Source organism: Geotrypetes seraphini, chromosome 1 (genome assembly GCF_902459505.1).
Source record: "Geotrypetes seraphini chromosome 1, aGeoSer1.1, whole genome shotgun sequence".
Lineage (NCBI taxonomy): Eukaryota > Metazoa > Chordata > Amphibia > Gymnophiona > Dermophiidae > Geotrypetes > Geotrypetes seraphini.
In genome coordinates this window covers 134,729,541-134,745,659 of record NC_047084.1, presented here as the reverse complement: position 1 = coordinate 134,745,659, position 16,119 = coordinate 134,729,541, and the positions used below count along the sequence as shown (strand labels likewise).

Here is a 16,119-nt window from a genome sequence, read left to right as displayed (position 1 = left end):
GAGGAAAGCAAAAACCTTTTAAGAGTGAACTTGTGGCCTGATTCTGATGAAGTTTTCCAATCTTTGCATTTTGTTACAGATTAAATATATTCATCCTATCAAGTCCGCAATTTCCAGTTCCAATGATTATCACACTGCAGTGGTCATTGGTGAGTGGTGATTCTTTACAGTCTCTGGAGTTCAGTTGTATTTTCTCGGTGTTACCTTTGGAAATATAATAGGGACATTAATGATATGTTGTTAAGTGTTTGATACTGCAGTTATTCAGTTGGTTTTAACGTTCAGCTGTAGGTCTTCCTATTTGTGTGGCGCAGTGGTTAGAGCTACAGCCTCAGCACCCTGGGGTTGTGGGTTCAAATCCCATGCTGCTCCTTGTGACCCTGGGCAAGTCACTTAATTGACCCAGGTACATTAGATAGAGTGTGAGCCTACCAGGAGGAATGCTTGAGTACCTGCACGTGAACCAATTAGGAATGTGTGGTGCAGTGGTTGGAGCTACAGCCTCAACACCCTGGGGTTGTGGGTTCAATCCCTCACTGCTCCTTGTGACCCTGGGCAAGTCACTCAGTCCTCCATAGCCCCAGGTATGTTAGTTAGATTGTGACCCCACTGGGACAGAGAGGGAAAATGTTTGAGTACCTGATTGTAAAACCACTTAAATAACCTTGATAGGCAGTATATAAACACCTAATAAACTTGATTATAAGTGGGACATAAATCCGGAAATAAATTTGAGCATATTAAATATTTTTTGACCTCACAAAACATTTATGAGTATTTATATTTAAATATAGATAGTTTGCAACCTCTAAACAATAAACTCAAGGGAGGGGGGAATTCTATAACCGGGCCCACAAATTTGGTGCCTAGATGTAGTACGCTGAGCCTTAATTTTACAATCTCTTATCCTTGGACTAATAGACTACTGCAACATACTGTACCTCCCATGCCCAGCGACCATGATAAAACAATTACAAACAATACAAAATACACCCTGAGACTTGTCTATCACTGAAAAAATATGACCATATCACAGAGGCATACCATGACTCACACTGGCTTCCAATACAAGCAAGAATACACTTCAAATTTTACTGCCTACTCTTCAAGGCCATTAACGGAGAAAGTCCAACCTACTGGAATAACCGACTAACTCAATCCTCTTCAACCAGGTACAGGAGAATCCACTCACTATTCACACACCCATCATCCAAAAATGTCAAATGAAAAAACTATATGACAACCTAATAGCCTCCAAAGCAGCAAAACTGGACAGACAAATCACCAATCTGCTGTCCTCGACCACAGACTACAAAACCTTCAAGAAAGATATTAAAACCATACTCTTCAAAAAATACATAAAACCCATCTAGCACGACCACAACCTTACCCCCTCCAACCTTCTCTATATCCTTAATACACTCTAATGTGCATCTAACTACCCAACAAATTCCAAAATGCTACTATTTTACCCAATACTTATCACCTTAAGATCTCGACCTCTGTTTGGTAATTCTTATTACCCAACATTTATCATCTCAGTGGCGTACCTGGAGGGGAGGTCCGCCCCGGGTGCACGGCCCAAGGAGGTGCACAGCTGGCCTGCCGCCGGGGAAAGGCTGCCATTGCCGTTATCAGAAAGAAGCCGGCGCCAGCTCTCCCTCCCTGCTTCTCTTCCTCGCGAGCCGACCAACTCTAGCCGTCCAACGTCAATTCTGAAGTAACATAAAGTCTCATATCAATAAACATAAATTATGTTTCATTGAAATGTTTCATTGAGCACTACCTATAAATAAGGTATCATTGTACTTTATACTTAAAATTTAGAAAATAACAGCAATATAGTTTTCAAAGTTTTTCCCTGCGATCTTTCATATTTATCCAGTCCAAATAAATTCTGTCAAGATCTGTTGAGCCTCCATCTTGAAGGTGACTCTTAACACGCATCAGCATTTCCAAATGCTCTAAATGTAAATTATTCCTTTGTTTAGTCTTCAAATTGTTCATTAGACTAAAACCACGCTCACAATCTGAACTAGATGCTAAGAATGTGGCACCAATGCCCATCAATTTTGCTAAATATACAAATTGATCATTCTGAAATGCAAATTTCGTCATATCTGGAAAGCTGTTTATCAGATTGCTTTTGATTTTTTCTGCAACAAGGCATTTAAAGTCATTGTATTGCTGAATAATAACACTTTCCTCCGGAAGAAATTGTTTATACTTTAAACAAAGAGATCTGAAATGTCCATTTCCGAAGTCAAAGTCGCATTGTGATATTGCTGTACAGTCAAAAGCAGACCATTCCTCAACTTCATTTTCAGGAAATCTTTCACCCAGATGCAAACATAGGATGTTGATGAAGGTTAATATGGAATTAGTATCCACTGAAATATTTTCTCCAGACCTCATCCTGTTGTCAAGAAGACTATTGACTTTATCACTCCACTTAACCTTGTCACCTAAGTATTGCATTCGAAGTTTATTCAATTTACCCTTTGCAAGATGATAAGCTTCCAATGGGCCAAACCACGTTTTTGAAATGCCATGGTTAAGGAAGCCAGTTCTGATAAGACATCATTCAAAACTTCAAGTGTAATATGAAATTGTTCACTGTTCAGCTTCTTATAGCAGTACTTTGCAATAGGATCATTATCTTTGTCTTCTTCAAAATATTTTTTTTTAATTTTTATTTATTTATTTATAATTTTATAAATATACATTCATACAGTATGTATATAGGAAAGAGAGATTTAACATATTAAATAAAAGAAAAAATCTAACCAAGTACCATTAATTAATAATAATCATCTCTCAAATAAAGTCCACATTATAGGAGAAGCAATTCACATTGGTAGGGTCTTAATTATACAGAAATTTAAGAAACCATAGTTAATGCAGTGTTACTTCTTCCAATAAATGAAAATTGGACCTTATTCCACTGTGGAAGCCCTGGAAAGAATTACTCCTTTAGCCTCAAGAAAAAATCGTAACTGCGGGGTTCAAAAAAGATATATAAATGTTGATCAAAAAAGATCAAACATTTACAGGGATATCTAAGTTGAAACTTAGCCCCCAGAGATAGTACAAATTGTCTCATTTCCAGGAACTCTTTCCTTCGGGATTGAGTTAATTTAAATACATCCGGAAACATGAAAATCTTAGAGTCCATAAAGGTCACCTCTTTAAGCCTGAAAAACAGCCTAAGAAGTGCCTCTTTATCTTGCTGAAAAACAAATGTCACCAAGAGTGTAGAGTATGATATGACTTCATCCTCTGAGGTTTCCAGGATTTTTGTGACATTCATAGGACTTGTTAAATTAATAAGCCTCAGTTTTAGAAGCCTTCTTTGAAACTGGAAGGTAATAAACTTTATGTAGAGGAGGAAAACCAGTCTCAGGTTATTTGAATGAATCTTTCAAGAATTTATAAAATAAATCTTTAGGCGTCATTGCTAATGTCTTAGGAAAGTTAAGTATTCTCAAGTTCAGCATTTTAGTGTAGTTTTCTAAGTTCTCTACTTTCCTTACTAGTAGCAATTTATCCTTCATTAAAGTAGTCTGTATTGATTGAATGCCTTGGACCCGTTGGTCAAGGAATCTTTTCCCCCTGTGACTTTATTTCCTCCTGCATAGAATCAGTTCTCACAGTCCTCCCCTTTAACATTCAAGACCCCTTATCCACAAACCACCTGAAAATAATAATGGAAACGGTAGAAAAATGGATGTCATGTCATAAACTGAAACTGAACTCGGAAAAAACTAAATTCCTACTACTAGAGAAGGAAAAAAAAACATCTTTCATAGAACTGGAATTAAATACAATGCAAAGCACACTCAAGATCCTTGGAATACACTTAGACAGATGCTGTACAATGCAAACACAAATCCAAAAAATCACCCAAAAAGCATTCTTCACAATGCGAAATTTAAGAAAAATCAGAAAATTCTTTAAAAAAGACCAATTCAGGATCATTGTCCAATCCCTGGTACTAAGTATCGTCGACTATTGCAACAGCCTCTACTTACCCTGCCCGACCAACACAATAAAAAAACTACAGACCATCCAGAACACAGCCCTCAGACTCATATATTCACTCAGCAAATACGACCACATTACCAATGCATACCTAGAATCTCACTGGCTACCAATAAAAGCAAGAACACAATTCAAACTCTACTGTCTCATTTTCAAAGTAACCCATGGCATGGCACCCAGTTACCTAAATAACCGTTTTCACTACTACCACCCACCAAGAAAAAGGAGAACACAGAACCTCTTCACCTATCCACCACTCAACGGTACTTGTCGTAAGAAACTCTACGACAACTTCCTGGGGACACAGGCAGCCAAAATAGACTCTGACATCTCTAAATTACTGACCAAAACAACAGACATAAAAGAGTTCCGCAAAGAAATAAAAACACTACTGTTCAAAAAATATCTCCCATCACTCTAACCACCGCCCAATGAGTTCCCAATCAACGACTTCGGAATCACTCATCCATATTATCTCTTTGTCTGTGATCAAGAATGTACTGTAACTCTTCTACACTACACCCGACTTAACTGATCGAGTTGACATGTATTACCTCTGTAAAATGCATTATCTTCTGCTATATGTATTATCTTCTGCAATAAGTAATATCTTCTGTGAAATTGTAATATCAAAACTTTTCACTGTTCCTGTAATTTACTCCTATCCTGAAATGTAATTCTACTGGAATGTCCCAGATATTCTCTATATTGTAATCCGCCTAGAACCGCAAGGCACAGGCGGAATAGAAATCCCTAATGTAATGTAATGTAATTAAGGAGAACTCAGAGCCTATTCATTTGCCCCCCTATCAATGGTACACGACGCAAGAAACTATACGACAGCCTTTTGGCGACACAGGCAGCAAAGATTGACACTATCATCTCCAATCTACTGATCAAAACAACAGACATTAAAGTATTCCGAAAAGAAATCAAAACTCATCTCTTCAAAAATCACTTCCCATCATCTTAACCTCACTATAGCACTAGAAAATACTCTCATGAACACCACCACCACCACCATAGCATTACCTCAACATTGGACAACTCACTTCAGTATCCCGACTGTATTATTTCTATTCATCACAACAACCTATTACTATCTACTATTTGTTTTCAATTTCTCCTGGAAATGTCCAGACTAACATTTGTAACTTAATACATTCTTAATTTTATGTACTGTAACGCTCCTGGAAATGTCCAGTCTTCTAACTTGTAATCCGCTTAGAACCGCAAGGCACAAGCGGAATAGAAATCACTTATGTAATGTAATGTAATGTAATGTTTGTGCATTTACCAAAGGAAGAGTTCCTGCACATAGTTTGTATAAGGAGTCCAAAGCAGTCCAAATGGATTCCAAAGTGAACTCAGTTGGCCTTACCAGTGGGGGGACCGATAGAACTTGTCCTCCGACCTCTGACGCCAACTTTGCCTTCTCCAACGGTAGAATCTCTGCCTGGGAAACTTGGGATACCGGTAAGCCCTCCAGCTCTATCAGGGAGGATCCTTCCTGTCCCTTCAGAGCTGCCATAGTTTCCTTCTCTCACAGCTGTTGGGGAGGCTCAGGTCCTGCGGGGCTGAGTGAAATATCACTCCCGATAACTGAGACTTCCCTTTGCCTCTGCATTGCCGGTTCGCCCCAGGGTGAAGAAGTAAAGAAGCTTTGAATCGTCTCCTGTCTTCCCAGGGTAGGTTCAGTCTGCTTCAGTCGGGAGGAAATACTTCCAGCAGGAGAACAGATAGTGAGCGTCCTCACTGCATCGCGGCCATCTTGCTTCTATGCCCTTCAAAATATTTTAAAAGGGGATCATAATTTTGAATAATTGCTTTAAGTGCAAAGTGTCTAGATAACCAGCGCACTTCATTCAAAGGTCTGAAAGTAATTGATTCACATTCAGATGCATCTGCTATTTCTTGAAATTTCCATCGTTTAGTAGAAGACCGACAGAAAACCGTGTACACAGTTCTCACTACAGTTTCTACTTCTTTCCATGAATCAGAAAGTCCCAAATCTTCCCGATGTGCAACACAATGTTGCTGCACTAAATGTGGAATGTCTTTTCTCAGCTGTGCTGCAACACCATCTATTTTGCCCAACATAACAGAGGCACCATCAGAGGTGAACATAACCATTTTATTCAGGTCAAGTTCATGTTTCCTATAGAATTCCCTAATTGCTGTTACTATTGATGTAGCATCACATGCTTCCAACTGTAGCATCCCACCAAATGATGTCCTATACTCGTTTGAATTGACTGGCCGATACTTAAAGTAGAGTATTAAGTACTTGTTGACAGAAATGTCTGTGCTTTTATCAACAATTAACGTATGATACGTTGCTAATTTAATGTCTGCCATACGATCATCTTGCACGATGCCATTGATAATTCCAAGAAATTCAAATGCATAGTTTTTGCTTCTCCAGCTATCAGGTATACTAACATACTTCGCCATGTGCTCATTGATATCTTGAATAGAGAGCATTGAGATATTCATCTTAATGGCCAGCACAACACTGTCGACAAGAACCTTAATTTCATCAGGACTGGAACGCTTCCGTTCATTACTAATTTGCCTGTTTTCTTTCTTGGTTGGGCTTTCAAGCAACATGTTAACCAGTCCCCCTCTTAAATTCGGATTTTTATTTCTGAGATTCCTAATACTGTCGGTATGAGATTTACTTGATAGATGGCGTTTCAGAAAGTCCAGTTTCCAAACATCATCCCATATTTTTCCAGTAGAGAATTTTCCAGTTGCTTTGGCATCTTGACAGTAACAACACACAACTCCATCGTCTTCGTCATAGGTAAATATTTCACACAGTCGAACACACATTGTATTTCGAGATTCCGGTGTCTCCGTTTCAACAATTTCTTCAAGCCATTCAGACCTAAAAGCTGTTGCAGCTCTCTTGCGTTTTACACTTTTCATCATTCGTGGTTTAGACATTTTAAGAGTTATATCTGGTTGCAATTTAATAAACGAATACAGTTATACAACCGCAGTACCACGCTGCACACCACGATTCCACGAAATAAACAATATGGCGGAACTTCAGGAAGTCAAAGAATCGGAAGTGTTTCATATCCTATGGGCTCAAAGGAAACTAACCCTATGGAATGAACAGTTGCGAATAAGTCCAAAACTGTTTAAATAAATAAATTGGCTTAACTGGATAAATTCCCTCAGGGAGACTGTTTCTACTTTAAAAGATGTGATAATGAAATCATCTACAAAAACAAAAGTAAATTTGATGGGCCTCAGACCGAAGTCTAAATAAGCACTAGCTGTGAAAACCACACTGGAGATAAAGTGCTAGAAAAAAATCAAATAAAGACAGTCATCCCTGGGGAAAAAATGCATGCTGTAAGGGAGCCGGCCAAACCATGGGCCGCGCTGTGTTAGACGGAGTGAGGGCGGGAGGGTGGAGTCGCCTCCGTGCGTCCCTGCTTAATGTGCCTCCGCCTGCGCAGAAGAAACCACCACTGACTCCTTCTACTGTGCATGCAAAGCCATGGAGCTACAGAGCACGGATCACGCAGGTAGGAGTGCGCATGCGCACTTAGGGTTTTATTATTAGTGATGTTCACAGAAACTCTGTCTTTTCAGGAATGGCTCCTACTCTTTGGAATTCCCTTCCCTTATAACTTTGTACGGAAAGGTCTTAAGTTCAGCTAAAAGTCTACTATTTCTCACAGGCCCTTAATACAATACATACTTTCTTTTTTGATCGAGATCATTTATTATCCCATAGCCTTTATGTTTTTACCATTCCCTTTAAAATTTCTTGAAATTTTGCCCTTCGCCCTGTCCCTTATGTTTCCAGTCTTGTTTGTTTTTATCCTTTTTCTATTTTTTTTTAAGTTTGTGTCTTTAACCCCCTTACCCAATTTTTATTCTAAACTGCATAGATTTTAACAGAGGCTGTGGTAAGAGCGAATAGCATAGCTGGTTTTAAGAAAAGTTTGGACAAGTTCCTGGAGGAAAAGTCCATATCTCCTGGCCGCTCCCTCAAATCTGAAACAACCTGCAAACGCTCCTACTCACATTTTATACCCAGACTTTGGCACACCATCCCCCATCTGTCAGATCACTAGATGGACTCTGGAACTTCAAGAAGGCCGTGAAAACCTTCCTCTTTACTAACCAAGCACCTAACAAAGAGAGGCAAGAAAGTTTTTGGACATCGACTAGCACATCTACTTCGGAAGGCTTTAAACTAGGTAAGTTGGGGGAGGGTTCACACATACATACCAGAGCAGTAAGGATCCATCCTGGTGAAGCAAGTAAAACCCACACTTCTGAGCCTAAGGTAAGTACCCATAGTATACACACTTCTGAGCCTAAGGCAAGTACACTAACGGGGATAGGCATATCATCACAAATTTGGAGAGCAATGTATGTTAATGCACACAGCTTGGGCAACAAAATCCTGGAACTAGAAACAGAAATAAGGAATGCAGACCTTGATATAGTAGCGATATCCGAGACCTGGTTCACAGACTCGCATGGGTGGGATATGGTTATACCAGGCTACAATCTACTTCGTCGGGACAGAGAGGGAAAATTAGGAGGGGGGGTAGCACTATACACTAAGGATAATATCAAAACTACCAGGATCACAGAGGTTAGATACACAGGGGAATCACTTTGGGTAAACCTGACCAGAGGGAACGAAAAATGCCTTTACCTCGGTGTGGTATACAGGCCTCCGAGACAAAAGGAAGACGAAGACAAAGAATTGATTGAGGACATAGAGAACATCACTTTGCGTGGTGACACAGTACTATTAGGCGACTTCAACATGCCAGATGCAGACTGGAACACCCTCTCAGCAACTACGAGCGGTAGCAAGAGAATAATAACCTCCATTAAGGGTGCACAACTAAAACAAATGGTATTAGAGCCCACCAGGGAAAAAGCAATACTGGACCTGGTACTCACAAATGGAGACAGTGTCTCGGAAGTATCAGTGGGAGACACGCTGGGCTCCAGCGACCACAACATGGTATGGCTCAACCTCAGGAAAGGCTTCTCTAAATCAAACACAGCTACAAGGGTCCTCAACTTTAGGGAGGCAGATTTCAACCACATGAGAGACTTTGTCCATCAAAAGCTGCAAAACCATGCTGAAACTGACAACCCGGAAAATATGTGGTCAAACCTAAAATCCATCCTGAACGAAGCATCTAGCCGCTACGTAAAAACAGTAAGCAAACGCCGGAGAAACAAAAAACCACAATGGTTCAACAAAGAAATTTCTGACCTCATTAAAATGAAAAAAGAAACATTTATTACCTACAAACATCTTGGGAAAAGGGAGGCAAAAGAAGACTATCAGGCCAAATCTAAGGCTGTCAAAAAGGCAGTCAGGGAAGCCAAACTTCAAACAGAGGAAGATCTAGCACGGAACATTAAAAAAGGGGACAAATCCTTCTTCAGGTACATTAGCGACAGGAAGAGAAACAAAAATGGAATAGAACGCCTTAGGAAATCAGATGGAAACTACGTAGAATCTGATACTACCAAAGCAGAACTGCTAAATGAATACTTCTGCTCAGTATTCACCTGTGAAGCACCGGGAGATGGTCCGCAACTACAAATAAGAAATAGCCAAAATGACCTGTTTCGTGATTACGAGTTTACACCTAGTAATGTCTACCATGAACTTTCAAGACTCAAAGTAGACAAAGCTATGGGGCCAGACAATCTACACCCCAGGGTACTCAGAGAGCTGAGTGAAGTTCTGGCTGAACCACTATCCGTACTCTTCAATCTTTCCATGCGCACGGGAATAGTACCCCTAGACTGGAAAACAGCTAACGTAATTCCATTCCACAAAAAGGGCTGCAGAACGGAGACAGGAAATTACAGACCGGTGAGTCTTACATCCATAGTGTGCAAACTCATGGAAACACTGATCAAACAGGAACTTGACAAAATTCTAGATGAAGAAAATCTACGTGATCCACAGCAACACGGATTCACCAGGGGAAGGTCCTGCCAATCTAATCTGATTGACTTCTTTGATTGGGTGACCAGTCATCTGGATGCTGGTGAGTCCCTTGACGTGATATACTTGGACTTCAGCAAAGCTTTTGATAGCGTTCCACACCGCAGGCTGTTGAACAAACTAAAATCGATGGGATTAGGGGATACATTCACAACATGGGTAAGGGATTGGCTAGATGGTAGGCTTCAAAGGGTGATGGTAAACGGTACCCCCTCCAAAACATCAGCAGTGATGAGTGGAGTACCTCAGGGCTCTGTCTTAGGGCCGATTCTATTCAATTTATTCATAGGAGATTTGACCCAAGGACTTAGAGGAAAAGTATCACTGTTTGCCGACGATGCCAAACTATGCAACATAGTAGGCAAAAGCAGTGTGCCTGACTTTATGACGCAGGACCTAAGACAGCTTGAACAGTGGTCATCAACTTGGCAGCTGGGCTTCAATGCTAAAAAATGTAAAGTAATGCACCTAGGCAAAAAAAATCCACACAGAACTTACACACTAAATGGTGAAACATTGTCCAGGACCACGGTGGAACGTGATTTAGGAGTGATCATTAGCGACGATATGAAGGCTGCCAATCAAGTGGAGAAGGCATCGTCCAAGGCAAGACAAATGATGGGCTGTATCCGTAGGGGTTTTGTCAGCAGAAAACCTGAAGTCATAATGCCGCTGTACAGATCCATGGTGAGACCTCATCTCGAGTATTGTGTTCAATTCTGGAGACCACACTACCGAAAAGATGTGTTGAGAATTGAGTCGGTTCAGCGAATGGCTACCAGGATGGTTTTGGGGCTCAGGGAACTCACGTATGAAGAAAGGTTAAAAAAACTGCGGATGTACTCACTGGAGGAGCGAAGGGAGAGAGGGGACATGATTGAGACCTTTAAGTATATTACTGGGCGTATAGAGGTGAAAGATGATATCTTCAGTCTTATAGGGCCCTCAGTAACCAGAGGACACTCGCTGAAAATCAGGGGAGGGAAATTTCAGGGTGATGCGAGGAAGTACTTCTTCACTGAAAGGGTGGTAGATCATTGGAACGAGCTGCCTCAGAGGGTGATTGAGGCCAGCAGCGTGTTAGATTTCAAGAGAAAATGGGATATTCATGTGGGATCTCTAGGAGAGTAAGAATCAGGGAGTGGGTCATTGGTATGGGCAGACTCGATGGGCTATAGCCCTTTTCTGCCGTCAATTTCTATGTTTCTATGTTTCTATTCACCCAGAAATGCCACTCAGTCAATGCACCTACGCCACCTAATCTCACCAGATGCTACTTAGTGCATACAAAGCACTAAACGGAACTGCACCCACCCACCTAAATAACCGCCTAAATCGGAACCTCTCATCCAGACAAAGGAGAATCCAGTCCCCATTCTCCTACCCCCCTTTCAAAGGAACTCAGCACAAAAGGATGTACGACCACCTACTAGCAACACAGGCAGCAAAATTGGACCCCTACATCTCCAAACTGCTCACTGCAACAACTGACTTCAAAACGTTCCGAAAAGAAATGAAAACCCTGCTATTCAAAAAATTTATCCAGATAGCTTAACCCCCTTCCCCTCCCCCCTTGCAATTCCCCCCTCTCACCCTCTCTACCTGTATTATTCCCCTAAGACTCAACAATGTAACCAGCTTCCACTCTTTAACTTCCTCGTAATTAGAGAATGACACGGGGAAAAAATCTGTCCCCGTCACCACCCCATCCCTGGCCCACCATCCTCTGCACCGCTCCGTCACCGCCATTCCCTTCACCGCCCCATCACCGTCACCGCCATCCCTTTCACCGCCCCGTCACTGACACTGCCATCCCATTCACCGCCCCGTCACCGTCCCCGCAGCATCCATATAAGCCTTTGTACTGTAATATTTAGCTTATTCCTTTCTTATAAATCAAAGTTCCTGCTGCTGAACTAGAGAAAGAGATGTTCAGCTGGCAGGGCTTTGTTTATAAATTTTTATCAACACAACTAATATACTACTTTATCCTAAAGCAAAAAAATAAATAAATAAATATAATTTTTTTTCTACCTTTGTTGTCTGGTTTCTGCTTTCCACATCTTCTCATTCAATTCCTTCCATCCACTGTGTGTCTTCTCTCTGCGTCTTCCATTTGCTGTTACTGTGCCTCTCCCTTCACCCTCCCAATTGGTCTAGCACCCATCTTCTTCCCTCCGCTCCCCCATAGTCTGGCATCTGTCTTCTTCCCTTCCAGCATCTTCTCCCCACTCTGTCTTCCACATTTCCCTTCAGGGTCTGTTCTTCTCTACCCTCTTTCAATGTCTGTTCTATTCCTTTCCACCACCACCCTTCCCTCCCTCCTTTACAATCTGTTCCTTTCTACCACCCTTCAGCTCCTCTTGCGTGGCCTATCTATCTACCTCCCTCCCTCTTATTTTCGTGGCACGTTACAATGTAATTTGTGCAAGCCGCTGGAGCCTGCGAGCTCTGTCCCTGTCCCATTCCCACAAACTATCTCGCTTCTGTGTTCCTATTTTCCCCATTTCTAATATCTCTCCTATGTATATGCCATTGTCCACCCCCCGTGTCCATTTACCATCCCCATGGCATGTCCCCTTTATGTCTCTGTCCCTATGCCCCATGCACATAATTTCCCCTCTTTCTGTTACCTTCCTCTGTCCAGATTTCCCCTATCTTCCTCTTCCATACCAGCGTGTCTCTTCTTTTCAACCCCATCTAGCTTCTTTCCCTCTTTCTCCCCCCCCCCCTGCTTCCAGCATCTGGCTCACCTGCCTGTCTTCCCCTTTCTTTCCTGCTGTGGGTTTCTTTCTTTCCCTCTTCATCCCCTTGGCCCAGAATTTTTTTTCCTTTCACTCCCTCCTTCCTAGTATGAGCCGGGAACAAACGCGATCTCATGGTCTAGCAGCCCCCACCTACCCGATCGCAGCGTTTAGCCAGCTCCCTCCCTCCACCTCACCTTACATTCTGAGTTTGCCGGCTTCCTTTTTCCCCAAGCCGCATGCGTTTAAAAAGACGCGCACGTGCGGCTGCGTGAGTCCATCAAACTTCTCCTCTCCTGCAACTTCCTGTTTCCGGTTGCGTCAGAGGAGAAGTTTGATGGACTCGCGCAGCCGCGCATGCACGGCTTTTTGAACGCGTGCGGCTCAGGAAAATGGAAGCCGGCAAACTCAGAATTTAAGGTGAGGTAGAGGGAGGGAGCTGGCTAAACGCTACGGGCGGGCGGTGGCTGCGGGGACCGCGCGATCCTAAATGCCTCACTGCGGAGACAAGACCATTCACCGCTCCACGGGCGGTGAATGGCCTTGTCCCCGTCTCCGCAGCGACTGTTATTTTTCATTCCCCGTTCCGGCGGGTTACCCGCGGCTAAACGTGGCTAGCCGCCACCGTGTCATTCTCTACTCGTAATCTTCCAGCTTCATCTGACGTTTTCCTAATTTCTCTACCTATCTTGTACCCTCTTCTCAAAACTTTATTATGAAACCAGCTCCTTAATTGTAACTTTCGTTCCTGGAAATGTCCGGTTATCTTCTGATGTAATCCGCTTAGAACTGCAAGGTAGAGGCGGAATAGAAGTCAGTAAGGTAATATAATGTTTTATTGTCATATCTATATTGTAATTTATGTAAATTATGTCATCTCTGTTCTGTCTGGATTATTATGGATGTATTTGTAACCTGTTCTGGGCTCCTTTGGGAGGACGGGCTAAAAAATGGAATGAATAAATTAATAGTCTGTTATTGAGAAAGACACGGGGGAAGCCACTGCTTGTAGCATGGAATGTTGTTACTCTTTGGGTTTTGGCCATGTACTAGAGACCTGGTTTGGCCACCATGAGAACGGGCTACTGAGCTTGAAGGACCTTTGGTCTGACACAGTAAGGCTATTCTTAGGTTCTCCCTGGGCAGGGGTTGCCTGCCAGCTGCCCTCCCTTGTGTCACATGGACAGTGAGTCACTTTCCAAATTGTGGAATCGTTGTAAACGGTCAAGAATAGAATGATAACATTTGATTTAACTTTGCTTTCTTTTTCGGGGGTGGGGGGTGTTGGGGCCAGGCTGGGTCGATGGAACCAAGAACGTACAGAAACGGCTGAAGGACCTTCTGGATTCAAGCAGTATAAAAAGCAAGCGTTCGGTGCTGGTGGGGGGTGTCTCGCCCAAGAGGCTTCCTGATGACGAATCTGTCTTTAAAGTGCACAAAGGCGTCAAAACCTTTGATTTCTGCAAAAAGTGCAACATTCTGGCGACTGGTGGGCTGGACAGAATTATCCGCCTCTGGAATCCATATATCACAGGGTAAGCAGCTGAATAACCAAATCAAGGGGCTGATTCAGAAAGCTACAGCGGGAAGAAGCCCACATCTAATCATCAGTCTATGCGCTGATTATGGGATGAACCATACAGAAAGGGTTTTTAATGCTACAGATACCAGCACACCCAGCATATTAAAATGTGCCGAAGTCTGCCGAGTGAGCACAATGAGAGAAATGTACTACCACAGGGGTGTCAAAGTCCCTCCTCGAGGGCCGCAATCCAGTAGGGTTTTCAGGATTTCCCCAATGAATATGCATGAGATCTATTTGCATGCACTGCTTTCATTGTATGCTAATAGATCTCATGCATATTCATTGGGGAAATCCTGAAAACCCGACTGGATTGCGGCCCTCGAGGAGGAACTTTGACACCCCTGTTCTGTCCCATCCTCCTCAAGGAGCTCAGAATGGGTTACATCAGAGGTGCACAACTCCAGTCCTTGAGGGCCGAATCCAGTTGGGTTTTCAGGATTTCCCCAATGAATGTGCGCGAGATCTATTTGCATGCACTGCTTTTATCGTATGCTAATAGATCTCATGCATATTCATTGGGGAAATCCTGAAAACCCGACGGGATTGCGGCCTTCGAGGAGGGACTTTGACACCCCTGTACTACCAGGTATGAGGTGATGTAGAAAAGGGAGAAGAGCCCCCTTACCCCCCTCACACTTTTAAATAGCTTGCTGCATTGGCCCAGAGGCAAACCCAACTCCTCAACTCAGCCTTTTCCCAAATCTCCCCCCCCAAAATCCCCTGGTGGCTAGCAGCACCCTCACCCCTTGACCCCTCCTCCCTTGGCCCTCCCCCAAACCGTTCCGGTCATACTTTGAAGAGGTAAGAGCAATACCGACCTCAGCACTGCTATATTGGAAAGTGGCAGTACCTGGTCGGTATGCCAAATAAGTTTCAGCAGAGACTACCAAATAAGGAAAAAATACCCTTATATGGCAGACTGACCCTACTTGGTGCATCCCAGGAAGCACTGCCGTCATTTTCCAAGGTGGTGCTGAGCCAGAAGCAAGTTGGTTACTTCTTCTGCTTCTTCAAGAGTTGGGAGTGGGGGGTGCCACTAGACACCATGGACTGATGCAGAAAGCTAAATGTCAGGGATGTCAAAGTTCCTCCTCGAGGTCCACAATCCAGTCGGGTTTCAGGATTTCCCCAATGAATATGCATGAGATCTATTAGCATACAATGAAAGCAGTACATGCAAATAGATCTCATGCATATTCATTGGGGAAATCATGAAAACCCGGCTGGATTGTGGCCCTCTAGGAAGGACTTTGACACCCCTGCTATATGTCGAGTTTGGGGAGTAGAGGGGGTTAGATCAGATCTGATTGGGTGGCTGCCAAACTACCAGGCATTTGAAGACTGGGCCACCCCCCTTTTTTTAATGTCCCCATTCTTGTCAGTGTATGAGCAAATCACTGCTCACACATTGAGAGGCAGAGAACATTTCGCAATTAGCTATGGATTAAGGCTATGATTTTATTATGAATTATATTTATTGATTTTTAAATCATACAATCAAGAATAACTTGTACAGAAAGCAAGATTAGTAATTCTATATAAAGCAAGAAATAATTCTATAACAATAAAATCATTAATTATAGGATCCAAGATTCTTTAGCGAGAACAAAAGAAGAAGAATTGAACAAAAGTACATTCTTATACTGAGAATTGGCTATAGGGCTGAGCAGGGTTAATTAATAATCTTAGGGCTTATGATTTTTCTGCCTCCAAACGGGAGAGCGTTAAAAATGAAG

At 42.5% G+C, this 16,119-nt stretch overlaps 1 protein-coding gene across 9 annotated transcripts in view; it reads left to right on the top strand.

Moving 5' to 3' along the window:
* The window catches only part of LOC117357784 (WD repeat-containing protein 64-like), a 163,087-nt gene that overhangs the window by 46,143 nt on the left and 100,825 nt on the right, over positions 1-16,119 (top strand). For all 9 annotated transcript variants that reach the window (XR_004538861.1, XR_004538864.1, XR_004538863.1 and 6 more), the window contains exons 9-10: positions 80-149; positions 14,093-14,333. Coding sequence is in view for 6 of the 9 variants with exons in the window: in XM_033938907.1 (XP_033794798.1) it covers positions 80-149; positions 14,093-14,333 (311 nt within the window). In the remaining 3 variants the exon portion in view is untranslated. The remainder of the gene's footprint in view (positions 1-79; positions 150-14,092; positions 14,334-16,119) is intronic.